This window comes from Agelaius phoeniceus, chromosome 13 (assembly GCF_051311805.1).
Source record: "Agelaius phoeniceus isolate bAgePho1 chromosome 13, bAgePho1.hap1, whole genome shotgun sequence".
Classification (NCBI taxonomy): domain Eukaryota; kingdom Metazoa; phylum Chordata; class Aves; order Passeriformes; family Icteridae; genus Agelaius; species Agelaius phoeniceus.
In genome coordinates this window covers 17121968-17140251 of record NC_135277.1, presented here as the reverse complement: position 1 = coordinate 17140251, position 18284 = coordinate 17121968, and the positions used below count along the sequence as shown (strand labels likewise).

At 60.0% G+C, this 18284-nt stretch overlaps 2 protein-coding genes across 3 annotated transcripts; one reads left to right on the top strand and one right to left on the bottom strand.

Annotated features, from left to right (window-relative positions):
* The first annotated feature begins 5125 nt into the window (after positions 1 to 5125).
* CPLX3 (complexin 3) lies at positions 5126 to 9550 on the top strand. The gene is made up of 4 exons (XM_054642349.2): positions 5126 to 5569; positions 6293 to 6497; positions 6893 to 6980; positions 8222 to 9550. Exons 2-4 carry the CDS (start codon positions 6337 to 6339, stop codon positions 8444 to 8446), a joined length of 474 nt encoding a protein of 157 aa, XP_054498324.1. The 5' UTR covers positions 5126 to 5569; positions 6293 to 6336; the 3' UTR covers positions 8447 to 9550.
* Positions 9551 to 14667: 5117 nt separating this feature from the next.
* On the bottom strand, positions 14668 to 18172 carry ULK3 (unc-51 like kinase 3). Of its 2 annotated transcripts, XM_077185553.1 has the most exons (16): positions 17978 to 18172; positions 17400 to 17540; positions 17101 to 17221; positions 16894 to 16998; positions 16672 to 16815; positions 16499 to 16581; positions 16264 to 16419; positions 16085 to 16190; positions 15930 to 15970; positions 15740 to 15842; positions 15567 to 15631; positions 15371 to 15449; positions 15247 to 15287; positions 15119 to 15166; positions 14987 to 15041; positions 14668 to 14832 (listed from the first exon to the last, which is right to left on the bottom strand). In XM_077185553.1, the coding sequence occupies exons 1-16, from the start codon at positions 18077 to 18079 to the stop codon at positions 14816 to 14818; spliced, it is 1407 nt and encodes a 468-aa protein (XP_077041668.1). In that variant the 5' UTR covers positions 18080 to 18172; the 3' UTR covers positions 14668 to 14815. The 2 variants fall into 2 exon arrangements, with proteins under 2 accessions (XP_077041668.1, XP_077041667.1); XM_077185552.1 differs by having other exon boundaries at positions 16499 to 16815.
* Between the last annotated feature and the right edge of the window lie 112 nt (positions 18173 to 18284).

The window sequence follows — 18284 nt, the reverse complement described above, 5'->3', positions numbered from 1 at the left end:
CCAATTCCAGCTGCAGAGAGCCTTCCTCACCCTAAACACCCCAAAATTCCTCCACAGGACCCCAGTTCCAGCTGCAGAGAGCCTTCCTCACCCTAAACACCCCAAATCCCCTCAAAAGACCCCAATTCCAGCGGGCTCCTCATTCCCCCGGGTGGCAGAGCCTCCATCCCGAGCAGAGGGGGTGCAATGAGCCCCCCACAAGCGACTCTCTCATTGCTGCTTGAGGCTAATTAGCAGCTCTAATTACGGCCCTTCCTCTCCATCCTCGGAGCACGGGCTTCCCGACCCCTGGCATCCCTCCCCCTCCGCGATCGACTTTATCACAAGGACTATTTTTAGCGTGATGTACAAAGCCATTCCCATCACCGTTCCGTGCCGTTCACCTCTCCCCCTCTCTCTCTCTCTTTCTCGCTCTTTTTTTTTTTTTTTGGTGTTTTTTTTTAATTTTTTTTTTCTTCTGGGCACTCCAGGAATGAAGGCAAGGCTGGGAAGATCCCCCGTGGGAATGCTGCGTGTGTGCGCGGCCGTGTGTGCGAGCGCCTTTGCTCGGGGCTCGCTCTCCACCAGCGGCACGGAGCAGCACATGCTCTCCCCATGTGCCTGTTTACATGCTCTGTATGTCTGTCCGGCCTCATTTGTGTCACGGCTCGGCTGCAGACACCGCCGTGGGAGCCGCCCCCCGCCGCCCCCAGCACCTCCCTCCTCTTCCTCACCTCGCACAGCCCCCCTGCTCCCGGCGGGAATTGCAGCCGCTGCTCTGCCGGGAGCTGCTTCTCCTCCTCCTTTGCCAAAGCACTCGGGGCACCCCAAAACTTCTCTGTGCCCTGGGGAGGGGCTGTGTGTCCTGTGGGACAGGACAGTTCCCATCCCAAACCCCCATCCCTTGGGACCAGGGCTCTGTGTCCTGTATGACCATTCCACCCTAAAACCCCATCCCTTGGGATGGCTGTTCTGGATGACAGGGCCATTCCCACCCCAATCCCCATCCCTTGGGACCAGTGCCCTGTGTCCTGTGTGACCGTTCCCATCCCAATCCCAATCCTTCAGGATGGCTGTTCTGGATGACAGGACCATTCCCACCCCAATCCCCATCCCTTGGGACCAGAGTTCTTTGTTCTGTGTAACCATTCCCACCCCAAAACCCCCATCCCTGGGCATGAATGTTCTGGATTATAAAACCATTCCCACTCCAAATCCCTGTCCCTCAGGATGGTTGTTCTGGACGACAGGGCCATTCCCACCCCAAATCCCCATCCCTGTGGACAGGGCCTCTGTGTCCTGTGTGACCATTCCCATCCCAATCCCCATCCCTTGGGATGGATGTTCTGGATGACAGGACCATTCCCACCCCAATCCCAATCCTTCAGGATGGATGTTCTGGATGACAGGACCATTCCCACCCCAATCCCCATCCCTTGGGACCAGGGCTCTGTGTCCCGTGTGACCAATCCCACCCCAATCCTCATCCCGGGGGATGGATGTTCTGGATGACAGGACCATTCCCACCCCAAATCCCCATTCCTTGGGATGGATGTTCTGGATTATAAAACCATTCCCACTCCAATCCCTGTCCCTCAGGATGGATGTTCTGGATGACAGGACCATTCCCACCCCAAACCCCACGGTGGTGACTCTGGGCAGCCCCATGCTCAGTGACACAAAGATGAGAACAGGGAATTCCGAGGGAATTGAGGGCACACCCCAGCAGCATCCCCCACTCCTGGCTTCCCTTCCCAGCAACACTCAGGGGCTCCCAGGGGCTCTCCCAGGGCAAGGATGGTTTTTTCATCCTGTGGAGATGATGTCAGGCTTGGTTCTATAGGAGTGGGGAGGCTTTCCATGGGAATGCCTCCCTAGGTCAGGGAAATCTTTGGTTTCACATCCATGACAAGCTGAGCTGCAGTCCCTCTTCCTCAGCCAAGGCAAATTCCACCTTTATGGAGTTGAGTAAATGACCGAAATAATTTCATTTGGTAATTTACCACACCCTTAACCTAAAGTTTCTTCATTCCCTTGTCAGTGACATGGCAGCACTTCGATGCCCCTAAAGGATCTCTAGTGGGGATCCCACTGAAGGGATGTTTTTCTCAAGACCTTCAGGATATTTTCCCCCAAACTCCTGCGAGCTGGCGGTCCCTAACAGCAGCGGGACTCTCTGGATCGATGTCCCCGTGCCCGAGGGGCACAGCAGGGTGTCCCTGTCCCATCCCAGCTGGCCTGAGCGAAGGTGACCCTGCCCTGCGCCCGGGGTCAGCGCCGAGCGCGGCGGCTCCTGAGGTGGCGGTGCCTGTCCCCATCAGCAGAGGTGACAATCAGCTGCCAAGTGCCGGCCTGACTTCCCCGCAGCAGCAGCAGCAGCAGCGGCAGCAGCAGCAGCAGCATCGGGCTGCCTGCTTGCTTTGGAAACGCCTTCTCATTTCCCTCCCGTGGCGGCTCCGGCGCGCACACACGCGGCTTTCCAGGATTCCCTCACCTACTCCTATGGGGTCTCCAAAGGTTAAAAACGCTCATGTTCCCTGCATTTCAGGCCGACAAGGATCAGGCCTTCTGATGGCCTTATTGCCATGGCCCTGCAGGTCGAGGTCACCGAGCCTTCCCCTCTACAATCCATGGGACCGACTGCTCCCGGGCATTTGGAGCATCCTCTGTAGCCCGGGCTGTGGTAACTGTGCCTTTGGAGCCAGTTACCTGGAAAGAAGAGCTGGAATGATCCCTCTCAGCATGGCAGAGGGAGCTGCTTGCTTCCAATTTAAATCAGGTGTCAACGCTGAGAGAGGATCCTCTTAACTTCCACCGTCTTGTCTGCGGCTGCGGCGGGGGGACGTCTCATCTCGCTGCCGTCTAATCCGTGGAGATGTGTGATATAGCATAAGCTAATATAATAGGTCATGCAAGGATTTACATCTCATTACGGCAGGTTAGAGTCCTGGCAGGAAGGATGACTCATCCTCACTTGAATATATTTCAGGGATGAGGAACGGTTCAGCTGCCCGAGGAAAGGCAAATGGGGAAATCAACCACCTCGGAGCATCATTTCCCAGCTCACTGCACCCTCTGATTGTCCCCCCGGCTCTGCCTCCAGGTGGGCCACCGGCCTCTCCAGGAAAAGCTGAGGGGATGGGAGAGCTGCAGAACCTCTCTGGAGGTCTTTGCCTTGGCCTTGTGCTCCTTCCCCGTAAAACCCGGGCTGCAAGAGGCTGCAGAGCCCGAGCTGAGCGAGCATCCCCGCCACGAGGGGCGGGATCCGAGGCGCTGCCCGGCTTGTTTTCACCTACTTGCCTTGGCCCGGCGGTTCTGCTCGTCAGGAGCTGTTTGCTCTTAGTTCCTCAGACAGGGAGGCACCGTGGGAGCTGACCCATCTAACCCAGCTGGAAAAAATCGGTCCTGACTTCCAGTCTCTTATTGTTAATGGATGCTCGCAGCGAAATCCGGAGTGAGCGGAGCTCCCAGGACCAGCCACATCTGAAACCTGCTCTGAGCCCACACGAGGCTCAGGCCAGCACCCAAGGACACAACCAGGGGTGCTGGTCCTTCTCCCTGCCCCTCTTTCCAGCCAGACTGACAGCCAGAACGTGACCACGCTGCTGGCAATGGGACATCTGCAGAGCGCCCGGGGCTCCCAGCCTATTTCTCAGCAAGGCTGTGCCAGCTCATTGTGGGTTAAAATTAATTTTCCATGGGTTCTCCATGGGAAAGCGCTTAGGAGAGCCTGCAGATTGGTGTGAAAAGCAAAAATCATCACTTCAAAAAGCTGTTGAGGCTCCTGAGCTGCCAGCTCGGGGTGAGCAGCAGGAGCAGGGGCACCTGCCTGGTGGGGGATGCTGAGGGTGACACTGGAGTTGTGCCAAACAGAGGGACCTCCCTCATCCCAGCATCAGTTTGCACATTTGGGTGGACTCCAGGGAACTGCTGGCATCGATCAGGGGGCTCTGCTCTGCCAGGAGAGCCCTCACCAGGACAAATCCCCTGTTGTCACCTCCAAGAGCGTGTCCCAATCCCTAAGAGCAGCACACTACCAAGCTGCTGGCCAGATTATTACCCTAGAAAAATGCATTATTTTTAGTCTGTTTTCCTCTTAAGACATAATTTTACCTTGGGTGGGGGGATGGGAGGAGATGGGCCATTTCCCCCTCCCTCTGTCACTTTGTTCTGTCGCTTCCCAGCTGTTCCATCATTTTAATCTGCAGAGATTGTCTTTATATTTCAGGAATGAAATGATTTCCCACAAGCCGGGATTGAGGTTTGGATCCGCGCTCATTTTTCAGGAGCAGAGAAGAAAAAAGGGAGAAATGTCTGTTAAAGCCAGGCTGGCCATCTGGAAGGGAGGTGCGTTGCTGATGCCATTAATTGCTCACCCCCCAAGGCCTGGAATGAGGCTGCAGTCAAAGGGAAGAGCAGGAGTGGGAGTGGGGCTGGAGAGAGCCAGGGGATGATGCAACACAATCAATGCCTGCTCCGTCCTCCTCATTTAGGTGATCAATGAACGCCCTCGTGCCTGTGTTCTGGGGGCTGAGAGCAGCTTCGATATTAATTCATATAATAAAATCACAGGATCACAGAATCCCAGAATGGCTGGAGCCAGAAGGAACCATAAAGCTCCTCCAAGCTCCAAGCCCTACCATGGGCAAGGACACCTTCCACTACCCGAGGTTGCTCCAAGCCCTGTCCAGCCTGGCCTCAGACACTTCCAGAGATGGGAATACTTCCAGGGATATCATTAATAGGATAAAGGGGAGGGAACTTTTGGGCACCAGCCCTTGGATGGATGAGCAAACAACAGTTGTGACTGGTGCTGGTACATATGGCTTGTTCCGAGTGTCAAGCCCGGCTTCCCCTCCTGCCAGACCCCAAGGATGGGGAACAGAGTGGGAGAAAGGGCGCTGGGGTGGGTTTGCTCCTCGCTGGGATGGAGCAGCCGGGAATCACGGAGGGAAGGATGTTCGGGGGGCTCCCCGCAGCCCTCACCGTGCCTCCATCCACCCCGGTGTCCCCGGGAAGCTCTGGGGCTCCTTCTTCTTCCCGCGGGGGTGGCGTCACTCGCGGTGCCCCGGGGCGGGTCGGGACGGCGGCGGCTCCGCCCGGCGGAGGGCGGCGGGGCCGGGGGAGGCGGCGGGGCCGGGGGAGGCGGCGGGGCCGGGCGGGAGGCGGTGCCGCCGCCGCCGTGCAGGGACACACACACCGGAGCTGTGCGAGCCCCGGTGCTGCAGCGCCCGCTCCGCTCCCGGCCGGGACCGCTCCGCCATGGGCGGCCGGGCAGCGCGGCCCCGCTGACCCCGCGCACTCCAAAATCCCGGCATCCCGGACTCTGACATCCCGGTACCCCCGGCATCCCGGACTCTGACATCCCGGTACCCCCGGCATCCCGGCACTTCGGCACGCCAGCATCCCGGCAACTCCGCTCTGCTGACCCCGGCTCTCCTGGAGCTCCGGACTCCGCCGTCCCGGGACCTCTACTCCGTTGAGCCCGGTTCCCCCATCTCTCAGCACTCCAGCATCCCGGGAACTCCGTTCTCCACCGTGCCAGGAACTCCGCTGCGCTGACCGCTGGTCCCGGCTCCTCGGGAATTCGGTACTCTGTCATCCCGGGAATTCATCTCCGCTGACCCCATCTCCTCCATAACCCCGTGCCCCAGCTCCCCGGAACCCATCTACCCCTCCCTGGCTCCTCCACCGCCCGGTACCCAGCACCCCGGGAACTCCCTCTCCGCCATCCCGGGAATTCATCCCCGCCGAGCCCCTCTCCTCCGTGACCCCGGGGACTCAGCTCTGCTGACCCCGGTTCCTCATCACTCGGTATTCCGCCTCCCGGGAAATTCAGCTCTGCTGATCCCGGCTCCTCAGGAATCCGGTACTGTGTGAGCTTGGCTCTGCTGATCCCTCATCCTCCATAACCCCCTATCCCCGCTCCCCGCGAACCCGCGGCTCCTCCCTGGGATCTCATGTCCCCTGTCCCCACCTCCTCCTGACCCGGTGCCCCCGCTCCCCAGGAGCCCAGCTCCGCTCATCCCGGCTCTTCCACCGCCCGGTGCCCCAGCTCCCGGGCTCTCAGTGCTCCAGCTGCCCCGGAGCTCATCCCGGTGTCCCCAGCTGCTCCCTAACCCGGCGCTCCGGCTCTCCAGGAGCTCCCATCCACAGCATCCCGCTGATTCCCTATCCCGGCATCACAGCACCGACCATTTCTGGGCTCCCTGGCGCTCCAGCTCACCCTTAGCCCCGTTCCTCGGGGGGTCCCCACATCCCAGCCCCCATCCCGCCCGGAGCCCCCCGGTGACCGCGGCTGTCCCGGCTGCAGATCCGCGCTGCCCCCCGGCCCCCGGGCCCCCCGGAGGTGCAGCCATGGCGTTCATGGTGAAGAGCATGGTGGGGGGGCAGCTGAAGAACCTCACGGGCGGCCTGGGCGGCGAGGAGAAGAGCGAGGGCGAGAAGTCTCCGGCCGAGGCGCAGGGCATGACCCGCGAGGAGTATGAGGAGTACCAGCGGCAGCTGGTGGAGGAGAAGTGAGTGCGGGCGGCACCGGCACCAGCACCGGCACCGGCACCGGCACCGGCACCGGCACCGGCACCGGCACCGGCACCGGCACGGGCTGAGCCCCGGGGTCCCCGCGGGAAGGGGGTGCTCCCTCTTCGGTCCCACATCCCGTGCATGGGAGATGGGGGGAGCCGGCGCTGGGGACAGCAGGACCGTGAGGGGGTTTGATGAGCCCCCTAATCCCTTAATCCGCTTCCTCGCCCGGGAGATGGGATTGTTTTCTCCTTCCAGGCTGCCCTGGGGGGAGGAAATTGTGGGAAAACGGGACTTTTCAGAGAAAATGGGGGGTGCTGAGGTTGGGGGGAAGCGCAAACCCCGGGACGGGGGGCACGGGCTGTTGGTGATTGCCCCGTGTGCTTGGCAGGATGGAGAGAGATGCTCAGTTTGCCCAGCGCAAGGCGGAGAGAGCCACGGTCAGGTCCCACTTCCGAGACAAGTACAGGCTGCCCAAGGTACGGCTGTGCTGGAACGGGGCCACGAGGGGAGCCAAGCTCCAGATGGAGCTCTGGAGGGAGGGGAAGGGACAAGGACTCCCTTGACTGGCTAGGGTTTGAGCCTCGAAGCCCAAACACAAATAAATTCCCCTCAAAACCATCCTTCTTCCCAAACTTTGGCCATTTTCCTTGCCCCTGAGCACCAGCTCACCAGCCCGAGACAATGGGACTCCCAGCCTTGCTTGATCCCCCTCTCCCTGGCTTTTGCCCCCTAAATCCAGCTGGGTGAGGGAAAACCACCTTCACCCCAGACTCCCTGGAGCCAGGAGTGCAGCCAGGGTTGCACCTTCCTGGCCGGATTAGCCAGCTCAGCTCCTCTCCCCGGATTATTTGGCGAACGTCTCCCACCTAAACTCCGATTTTGGAATTTCCGCACGATGAACCATTCACTGAACACAATTTAATCAAGGGATAATTCAGCCTTTCTTGGAATTGTCACAAGCTCCTCTCCCTCCAAACCCACCCTGTATTCAGGAAGAGTCGCTCAGTGGTGAATACCCCAAATTGGAGCTGGGCTAATATTAGTTCCGAAGGGTCAGCTAAGCCAAGTGAGATTGCTCTGATTGTTTGGTGTTGTTCAGGCAGCCTGGATTCACCCCCCTGCTTCCCACCCCCCTTTTATATCCAGGAAATAAACAGCTGGAGAATTTCTTTTACCCCCTGCCAAAAGCCAGAAAAGGCAGAAAAAGAAGAGATGGAGATTTTTTTTTATTCTCCAAGGGAAACTGGGATTTGTTTGGATCTGGCCCCAGCGATCCTGGATCCTTTCACTGCCTTCTTGTGCTTGAGATGTCCTTTCTCATCTTTTGACAAGTTTCTTCTGCTCATTACTGATCCCACTTGGCAGCCGGGCTGCCTTATCCCGAGTCTCCCCGTGGCTCCGGGCTCGGAGCTGATCCCGACCGCCGCTGGGAGCAGTCGTTAAGCATAAGCCCAGCTTAATTAGGTGCCTAAACCCCCGCAGTGCGAGCTGGAAACCAGTCTGTACTGGTGCTGCGCGTGGGCTTCCATCTCGCCTCTCGCTGTGGGTGCCCAGGCTCTCCTCAGGCGGCATCAGCATCCCACCCCCACCCCCAGGGACCTTCCCACATGGTCCTGTAAGTGGGAAGGCAGCCCAAAGCCCCTCCTGTGGTGCTTCCAGGAGCCCCCTTCCCGCTGTGCCATCCCCCCTCCTGACTCTCTCTCCCGGCCCCTTCCAGAACGAGACGGATGACAACCAGATCCAGCTGGTGGGAGGCGACGTGGAGCTGCCCAAGGAGCTGGCCAAGATGATCGAGCAGGACAACGAGGAGGAGGAGGAGAAGAACTCGGTGATCGGCCAGCTCAGTAACATCCAGAACCTGGACCTTGATTCCTTGAAGGACAAAGCCTCGGCCACGCTAGAGGACCTGAAGCAATCAGCGGAGAAGTGCTCCGTGATGTGATGGGGCTGAGCAGGGAGGGGACGCAGCGCAGGCTCTGGCGGGGGCTGCTGCCTGCAGCGGGGACCCCAGCCACATTGTCACCCTTGCCGTGTGTCACTCGGCTCCTCCTGAGCCGCGTGGACCCTCGAGCCCCTGACCCAGATGTCCCTGATGTGTGGCTTTCGTTTCGTTCTCCGGGCTGAGGTTAGAGCCAGGAGCCAGCATGTCCCCCCCGTACCCCACAGCCTGCCCCCGTGCCCAGGCAGGGGTGTCTGCAGCCAGAGCTGGGGAGGTGGCAGGAAGGAGAGTGACCTTGGGGTGTGATTGACTTGGAATGTGATTGGAGAGTGACAGACCTTGGAGAATGACTGACCTCGGGGTGTGACTGACCTTGGGGTGTGACATTGGGACTCCCAGCCTTGCTTCATCCCCCTCTCCCTCGCTTTTGCCCCCTAAATCCCTCTAGGTGAGGGAAAACCACTTTCACCCCAGACTAACCCTAACCCACACTGCCCTTGGGGTGTGACTGCCCTTGCAGTGTGACTGACCTTGCAGTGTGACTGACCTTGCAGTGTGACTGACCTTGCAGTGGTGGCCCCACGCTGTGGCTCTGCCTCCACGTTCCCACTCAGCCTCCCAGGAACGAGCGGGAGGCTCGGATTTGCCTCGCAAGGACGAGGCAGGGTGTGGAGCACCCCCCTCCCTGCATCCCATCCCCATCACCCGAGAAACAGCATCCCATCCCTGCCAGGAACACCAACCCCGTGCCCTTGAGGGCCCCTCTGAAGGAGCCAGCCGGGAAGGACCTGCCATACGATCCCTGTGGGAAGGGGGGTGCTGAAGCCTGAATTGACACCAGAGAGGAACAAAAGCCCTCCCTGGTGCTGAGCTGAGCCCGCAGCAGCCCTTCCCCGGAGCAGTGGCGTCCCTCTCCTGGGATGGGATCCTGTCCTTGTTCCTTCCAGGAGAAGAACAAAGCCATGAGGGAATATCTCCCCGTCCTCCCGCTCGTCGTGCTGTAGTCGTGCCGTGCTCGGTTGAGTGTCCCTCCCCTCCTGTGCTGTCCCCGTGCCATGGTACTGTTATAACCGGTGGAATAAATACCAGGAGATGTCTATGCATTTACTTTTCTCCCCCAGCTCTGTTTTCCTGGGCAAACTTTCCTATTTTCCTGGTTTTGGGGAAAAAAATGTTCCTGCTTTCCTGGCAGCAGAATCCCAAAGAAAGCTCCTCTCCTGGCTGCACTCATATTTGGGACTAAGGGGATGCTACAAACAGCTCATTGGCAGCAGTCAGGTTCAAAGCAAACAAAATTCCCATTTTTCTGCAGTTTTTTTGGTCTATTTTAATACAAAACCTTCAGAACTCTCAGTCTCAGGGGCACTGCAGGATGCCCAGTGCACTGCTCCAAGGAAGGACACTCTGCAGGGATGAGCCCGAGCTCGTGCAGGTGTGACCCAGCCCTGGTGGCATCCCGGCAGGCAGGGGGCTCCTGTGGTGAGGCTTCCTGGAAAAACTTGGCATGGGCTGGGAATTTATCGCTCCAAATCCCGTGGGAGCTGATGAGCTGCAGTTTGGTTTTGTGAGGAAGGATGGGTCATCCAGGAAAACACAGGAGAGGGTGCTGGGAAACTGATATTATTATTATTATTATTATTATTATTATTATTATTATTGGGTTTGGATCAAGCCATGCCTAGGGCTGCTGCACCAAGTGATTCCTTTCTGCCCCCAGCCCCCTGATAATCCTGTGCCAGGGCCAGGTAGTTCTGGGAAACTCCTGGTGTCCATTCTCGAGAGGACAGACAGACAGACAGAGGCAGCTCAGGCTGGACACACATCCTCCCAACCCTCCAGCCCCCGGGACCAGGGGACTCCAGCAGCTCCAGGGATGTGTGCTCCCATCAGATCCCCAACCCAGCGCTGGGAGCCGGGAGCAGCGAGAGGGGAGATTGGCAGGAGCAGCTTCAGCTCTGCAAGGAGATCATACCTGATGAGGATCAGCCCGAGCTGATCTAATCCCCACCAGGAAAGGGATAGCAGGGAGCAGGCACGGCCCCAGCCCAGCCCTCGCTGCTTAAATCCCAGCCCCAAGGCTCAGCCGGCGGGAGAGAGCGGGATCCGAACCGGGGCGGGGAACCACGGGGCTGGGATGGAGGGGGAGAGGCTGGGATGGAGGGGGAGAGGCTGGGATGGAGGAAGGAGAGGCTGGGATGGAGGGAGGAGAGGCTGGGATGGAAGGAGGAGAGGCTGGGATGGAGGAAGGAGAGGCTGGGATGGAGGGAGGAGAGGCTGGGATGGAGGAAGGAGAGGCTGGGATGGAGGGAGGAGAGGCTGGGATGGAGGGAGGAGAGGCTGGGATGGAGGAAGGAGAGGCTGGGATGGAGGGAGGAGAGGCTGGGATGGGGGTGAGAGGCTGGGATGGAGGAAGGAGAGGCCGGGATAGAGGGAGGAGAGGCTGGGATGGATGGAGAAGAGGCTGGGATGGAGGGAGGAGAGGCTGGGATGGAGGGAGGAGAGGCTGGGATGGATGGAGAAGAGGCTGGGATGGAGGGAGGAGAGGCTGGGATGGAGGAAGGAGAGGCTGGGATGGAGGGAGGAGAGGCTGGGATGGAGGGAGGAGAGGCTGGGATGGGGGCAGCAGGGGCAGGCTTCCCCTCCTGCCTTTTCGCTGCCCACCGAGGGATGCATCCACGCTCACCCCACGGGAGAGCAGGATCCCAAGCGGAGCAGGGGATGCAGCCCCGCGGTTCATCCCCCCAGAACCAGCCAGGATCCTCTCCCGCACCTTTCCCCCTCCCCTTGCCCTGCCCCCCGTGCCCGACCCCTGGGCTGTGCTCGGCGCTCTCCCGGCCCACGTGAGCCGCGCAAAGGCCGCGTGAAGCTCGGCGGGTTTATTTTAGGAGGCACCATGACCCCCAGGCATGTGAAAAGGCAGGCAGGCAGCCCCCGCTGCCCCCGCCCGGCTCCCGAGACGTGTTAAGCCTCAGCAGAGCGTTCCCGGCAGAGCCGAGCGGCGGCAGCGCCGAGGATGCTGCTGTCCCTGCTGTCCCTGCTGCCACCGCTGGGCCACAGCCTGCACTGGGGAGGAGAGGCTGGCATGGACGGAGGAGGGACTGGGATGGAGGGAAGAGAGGTCGGGATGGAGGCATGAGTCTGGGATTGGGGGATGAGAGGCTGGAATGGAGGGATGGGAGACTGGGATGGGGGTGAGAGGCTGGGATGGAGGGAGGACAAGTCAGGATGGAGGGATGGGAGGCTGAGATGGGGGGATGAGTCTGGGATTGGGGGATGAGAAGCTGGGATGGAGGGAGGAGAGGCTGGGATGGAGGGAGGAGAGGCTGGGACGGGAGTAAGAAGCTGGGATGGAGGGATGAGGTCAGAATGGGGGCAGCTGGGGCAGGCAGCCCCTCCTGCCTTTTCCCTGCCCACCAAGGGATGCATCCCAGTTTCCAGCAGTTGCTGCTCCTGTATCCTGAGCATCCCTGCAGCCTCCATGCCATACGACTGCTCCGGGCATCAACACACAGACTGAAAATCTTAAAGCAAAGAATAAGTGTGGATTAAAGCAGAAAATGTTGTTTTTCTCTCTCTCTTTTACAGGTTTTATATCATTCCCTCACCTTTGGGGCTGGGGTTGGGATAGGTTTGTCCAAGCAAGCCCTTGCTGGTTGCTGGAAGATGCTGGCAGTAACGAATTTTGTCAATAAAATAAAATAACTTTTATTGATCAAATAACATAAATTTTATTGACAAAACTCCTGCCCTCCTGCACCAGCCCATTGCTCAGCTGGCTGCAGGATCTTCCTCCTTCCCAGTGGTGAGTGTGGGACGAGTGAGTGGCTTCCCCAATGGATAAAGCATTAAATGAGCAATTGTTAAAGTGCTGAAACAAATGAGCTGCCACAGAAGGCTGGGGAATCTCCCTTCTCCTTTTTGCAGGCAATTAAACTTCCCTGAGAGTGGCTGTGGGAAGGGATGGCCCATCCATCCACCCACTGCTGGTGCAACAACCAGGATTAATCCAGATTAAAGAGCCCTGGGGAAGCCCAAGGCTGGCTCCACACACTGACCCAGCTGTCCCAGCACATCGTGCCTGACCTCGCGCCACCCCACGCGCTGCCACCGCCAGGGTGACAGCCCAGCTGCCACTCCCCACCTCTCTGGGTGACGATCGGGCCCCAAGAGCCACCCTTGAGGGTTGGGAGAGCCCTTTGGAAGGGCTGGGTGGGGGCATGGATGGGACTGGAGGGGAGCAGCTCCTCCCTGAGCAGCACAGTGACAGAGGCCACGCTGCCAGGCCAGGCACTGCTCCCTTTGTGCCACCTTCCTGTGGGAAATCCAGGACTCTTGGACAACTAATCACTATGATTAAGGAGAATCCATTTATTGTTTATATTATGTATTTATTTATACATTTTAAGTCTACTGATCACCTGATCACACATTTCTTATTGGTGTCTCTGCTTGTCCACATGTTCTGGAATATGTGATTGGTGATGGTCCAGGTGGCTCACAGCTCTCTGTTACCTCTTTCTTGCAGTCTTGGAATTCAGTTTCTTTTCTTCTTTCTTATTTTAGCACAGTTTATATCTTAGTAACATTGATGAATTCTAGAGAGCCCTGAGAAAATCCTGCTAAGAGCAGTTACAAGCGGAATAACCGGCGCACCCTGTCACTGCTCGGACACATCGTTCCCCTTCCCTTGGTGACATTTGGGCAGCCAAAAACCCCCGTGCAGGTGACACTGACATCCACCCCGACTCCATCAGCCCCAGGGGAGCACCCAGAGGCTGGTCCTGCTCCCAGGGCTGGGGCTGGGCTGGGGCTGGGCCGTGCTGTGCTGGCGGCCGAGCGTGAAGGCAGATGCGATTATCCGCACCGGCTGCTGCAGCCGCCACGGGCCGGGGGAGGACACGGGCTGGGAAAGCACTTTAAAGCCTCAGGGTATAATCTCTGCTCTGAATAATAATGATAATAAGAGTAAAAAGAGATAAAAAAGAGTAAAAAAAGATACACAAGTGCCTTGTCGCATCTGCCCGGGAAGCTCCGCGCCGGTTTGAGCACGGAGCAGCCGGCACTGGGGTAGGATGTGGGGGGAGGCTGTCGTGGAAGAGGTCATGGCTCAGAATATCTGTGGGACACCCCAAAAATCCCCCTGTTGCTCACCTCAGCCTTTCTGCTTTCCCTCATGGCCCAGCCCATGGCCCAGCCATTAATTTACGTAATGGTTCGTGTTGTTCTGCCCTGTGTTTTACACACACACACACAAAAAATAAAAAGATGGGAAGTGAAAACAAGGTCAAACCTTGCTTTGGCTGCCTCGTGTCCCTGGGGAGCACAGGAAGGGAGAGCACTGCTGGAGCAGAGGAGGGGACACCCCAGCTCTGCTCCTGGGGGAACAGGGACCAGGGTCCCCAGCCCACCTCAATGGCTCCAGGACCCCAGGCTGCCTCTGGGTCCTGGCCTTGCCTGGGGACCCCTGTTAGCCTTAAATCACAAACCTCAGCGCAGAGGAGGTGGAGAAATCAAAATTAAAATTTATTGAAGACAATAAATTACATTCCCTTGAGATACAGTAGATTTTTGAGACAAGTACCTTGTTTTGCAGGACAGGCAACATCAGCACCCCATAACAATGACTCCTGGGAGCATAATTTGGATGTTGGGGGTGCCAGGGCCCTGAGGAGTGGAGCAGGGCAGGCAGGATGCTGAGAGTGTCTCCCTGAAGGTGACTGACTGCTGCTCGTGCCCGACTCAATCGGTCCCCGCTGAGCACTGCTCACGGTCGTGACACTGATGATGCAGCCAGTACCTGCCAGGCTCCAGGTTTAGGAAGGAAAAGCCTCATTCCCAGTGCTCCAGCAGTGAGAGGCAGGGAGGTATGGCCAGCCTGGGCCAGTGCAGTGGCTGCTGGATGGAGGCTCGACGAGCAGCAGTGGATGCAGAGGTAGATGCTGGGCGAGGAAGGCACAGCGGAGCATCCCTGCCCACCCTCAGCTCCCAGATGGATTTGTGGGCTCCCCCAGAATTTGGGAGGTGGAAGAACCACCCAGCTGAAGAAGCAGGGGGGATGTCCTGCCAGAGCCCAGTGCCAGGATAAAAATACCCTTCCTGTGGAGCCAGTGGAGGGAATTAGAGTGGAATAACCCGCCCGCTGTGCCAGGGGAGGCTGCAGCAGCAGACGGCCGAGGCAGGGCTGGCAGGGAAATGAGCCAGCGCCTGGGAGAGGGGCAGATGGCCCTGCTGACCCCCCCGGGGCTGGCAGCCCGAGGGTGACCCCCCAGGTGTCACCCCTGGGGGTGGGGGGGACGGAAGCCAAAGCCTTCCCTTGGTGCCGGTGTCTCCTGGCAGGGCAGCGAGCAGTGTCCCACAGGGCAGCTCCGGGGGTCACTGCAAGGTACAGGCTGTGCCGGGGCACACGGGGACACTCACCGGGCTGTCCCCGCCCCTGCCACCCCCCAGGAGGGCTCAGGGGGCACAGGGCCCGTGCTGGGTGGGGCTGGGATCAGCCTCGGGCTGGGGAATATTCCCCAATCCCCGTGGCAAAGGGCGACTCACCGCTCCGGACGGACTCTGCCAGTGCCTCTTTGCCCATGGATTGTGCCTCCCGCATCTGCCAGGGGACAGGGGGATTTTCCAGCCTTCATCCTCCCCCAGCATGCTCCAGAGCACCCCCCCCAGCCATCATACCTTGATCTGATCCTTCAGGTACTCGGCTCGGGCCATTAGGGTCTGGATCTGGTGGGGAGAGAGAGAGAGGACACAGTCCCTCGGGGCCAGGCCAGCGGGGACAGCAGTGTCCCAGGGCTGGCACTCACCTCTGCGTGGAGCAGCTCCCGCCGCCGTCCCGCCGGCTCCGCTGCAGGGGAAACGTGCCAGGGCATGAGGGACGGGAGCAGGACCCATCCCTGCCCTAAAAGCCCGGCCTCAGTCCCAACTCACCGGCCAGGAGCAGCAGCAGCTCCCCCAGGCTCTGCTGGTACAGCTCCAGGGCGTCACTGTCATCCCTGCCCTCCTCCTCCTGCAAGAGGCCCCACGGGCTGGCTGTGGTTGGTGGGGTCCAGCAGCCCCCTCCTCACCAGGTCTGCACTTTCCCCTTCCCTCGAGGGGTGAGGGGACCCCCAGGGCCACCCCTCACCTTGGCAATGGCAGCTGAGGCCACTTCCAGCGCCGCGCAGAGCCGAGGTTTGTCCTTGGCCATCTCTGCAAGGGGACACAGGGATTGCCCAAAACCTTCACCCTTCAGCCCAAAACCCCACCACAGCTCCTGCCAGCTCTGACACCAGGGGATGGGCAAAAATCACTCACTACCTTTAAGGAGCTCTCTGGCTGGGTTTCCTTTCTCCAGGAGGTTCTTGTTGCTGGAGGTGACCAACACCTTCAGCTCCTCTGCTCGGGAGATGTACTGCCTCACCTGTGCACAGTTTGGGGGTGAGGAGACCCCCAATATGGGGTGCAGAGGATGGGGTGCTTTCCCCACCCCCCAGACGTTTTGGCTCACCTTGGCCCGGATGGCTTCTTTGCGCCGCACGTCGCTCTCATCTAAGGGGGAGAACAACCAAACACAGGGGTGGGTGGGCTAAAAACTGGCCTCCCTTGGGGTGCTGCCCCCCAGAAATACACCCAGACCCCACAAAGCCCCCAGGGGGGACTCACAGTGCAGTGCTGGCACGAAATACTCCAGGGCTTTGCGGTAGAGGGAGAAGGCGGCAGCGGCGTCTCCCTCCTGATCCTTCCTCACCGCCTCCACCACCAGGTCAGTCTGGGGGACACAGGGGGGGTCTCAGGGCTTGGAACGGCCCCGTTGGCAGGCAGCAGCCCCCAGCCCCGCTCACCGCCTTGCCCAGGCTCTCAGGGCCGGGCACGTGCTCCATGTCCACGAAGGGGTGGGCAAAGAAGCACTCGAAGGAGATGCGCTTCCGAGGGTCCCTCTCCAGCAGCTGTGCCAAGAGATCCCGGCATTCCAGAGAGAGCTGGGGCCGGCTGGGAAGCTGGGGAGGGAAGGGGCTGAGCCCACAGAGCGCTGTGAGACCCCCCCCCCCAGCCCCATCCCACCCCACCCCACGTTACCTCCACAGCCCGGTCACTGCGGATCTTCTCCTCCAGCTCGGCGAAGGAGCGGGAAGCGAAGGGCGGCTTCCCAAAAAGTGCTTCTGTGGGGGGAAAAGGAGAGGTGGGGGAATATGGAGAGGGGGGAAGCAGCCCTGAGAAGAGCCCCTTGGAGCAATAAAAGCCAAACCCACCATAAAGGATGACGCCCACAGACCAGAGGTCCACGCGGGCGTCGTAGTGCTGCCGACACACCATCTCGGGGGCCATGTAGAGCGGGGAGCCGCGCAGCACGTGCTTCTCGTCCCACGGGGACATGTACTGAGCAAAGCCAAAATCTGCCGGGCAGAGAGCTCGTGGGGGCACAGGGAGAAGGGATTTGCCCCCTGCCAGCCCCTGCTAGGGGCTGTCCTGACCTGCCAGTTTCAGCTGGGGGTTCTCTGGCGCGCTCAGGAGGATGTTCTGCGGCTTCAGGTCCAGGTGGGAGATGTTGTGGTCGTGGAGGAACTTCAGGGCACAGGCTGGGCGGGTGGATGGGCACGTGAGAGCACAGCCCTGTACCCCAAAACCCTGGGGAGGGTCCCCAGCAGAGGCAGGGTGGGAGCCAGGCGGGGTGCCCTCACCGAGCTGCTGCAGGAAGACGCGTGCCACCTTCTCGGGGAGCATCCGGCGCGTCCGGATGAAGCGGGACAGGTCCCCCCCAGCACAGAACTCCATGATCAGGTAGATGTGGTCACTGTCCCACTGTGAGACAATGAGATCCTGCCGTGCCACCCCGGCCAGTCCCACCCACACAGCTTCACCTGGACCAGTTTGCCCAGTTGCTGGCACCAAACTCCATGGACACACCCGTGGGAAGTGGGGATGGATCCAAGCCAGAGTAGCTCTGGCTCAGAGTCCCCCCGGGAAGCCCCCAGCCCACCTGGAAGTCCTTGAGCTCCACAATGTTGGGATGGCGGATGGTCTTGAGGATCTCGATCTCTGTCAGCAGGTTCTCCACCGATGCCCGGTTCAGGCTCCTCTTGTTGACGCACTTGATGGCCACCACCTCACGCGTGTCCCTCTGTCAGGAGGGGGGCAACGCTGGACCCCCACCCAAACAGCCACCGCGGGTGGGGAGGGGAGGGAAGGAACCCCTGCAAGGGGGCAGCAGGTGCCAGGCAAGGGCTAGGGGGGTGGTACCCGATGTGGAGGGCTGGAAAACAAAGCTGGTACCCTTTGTGGAGCGCTAGAAAACGGAGGTGGTACCCCATGTAAAGGGCTGGAAAACGGAGCTGGTACCACATGCGGAGGGCTGGAAATCGGGGGTGGTACCCCATGTAAAGGGCTGGAAAACGGGGGTGGTACGCCGTGTAAAAAAACGGGGGTGGTACCCCATGCGGAGGGCTGGAAAGCGGGGGTGGTACCCCGTGCGGAGGGCTGGAAAACGGAGGTGCCACGCGAGTGGGGGGGACAGATTCCGGAGCAAAAAGGCGACCCCCGAGGCGGGCTCGGCCCTACCTTCCTGTAGGCCTTGTAGACGGTGGCGTAGGTGCCGGAGCCGAGGGGCTCGGTGAGGATGAACTCGTCGAGGCGCGGCGGGGCCCAGCCGGGCCCGGCCATGGCCCCCCCGGAGCCCCGCTCCCGGCACTCGGGGCCCGGGAGCCGCTTCCGCCTTCCCGGCGCGCCACGGCGCAGGTCACGCCCACACAAATCAATGACCACGCCCACACATTTCATCTCCGTAGCAAGCCACGCCCCCGGTCCCACCCCGTCCATATTGGTCACGCCCCCCAAACCCCAATCACAACAGGCCACGCCCTCCCCG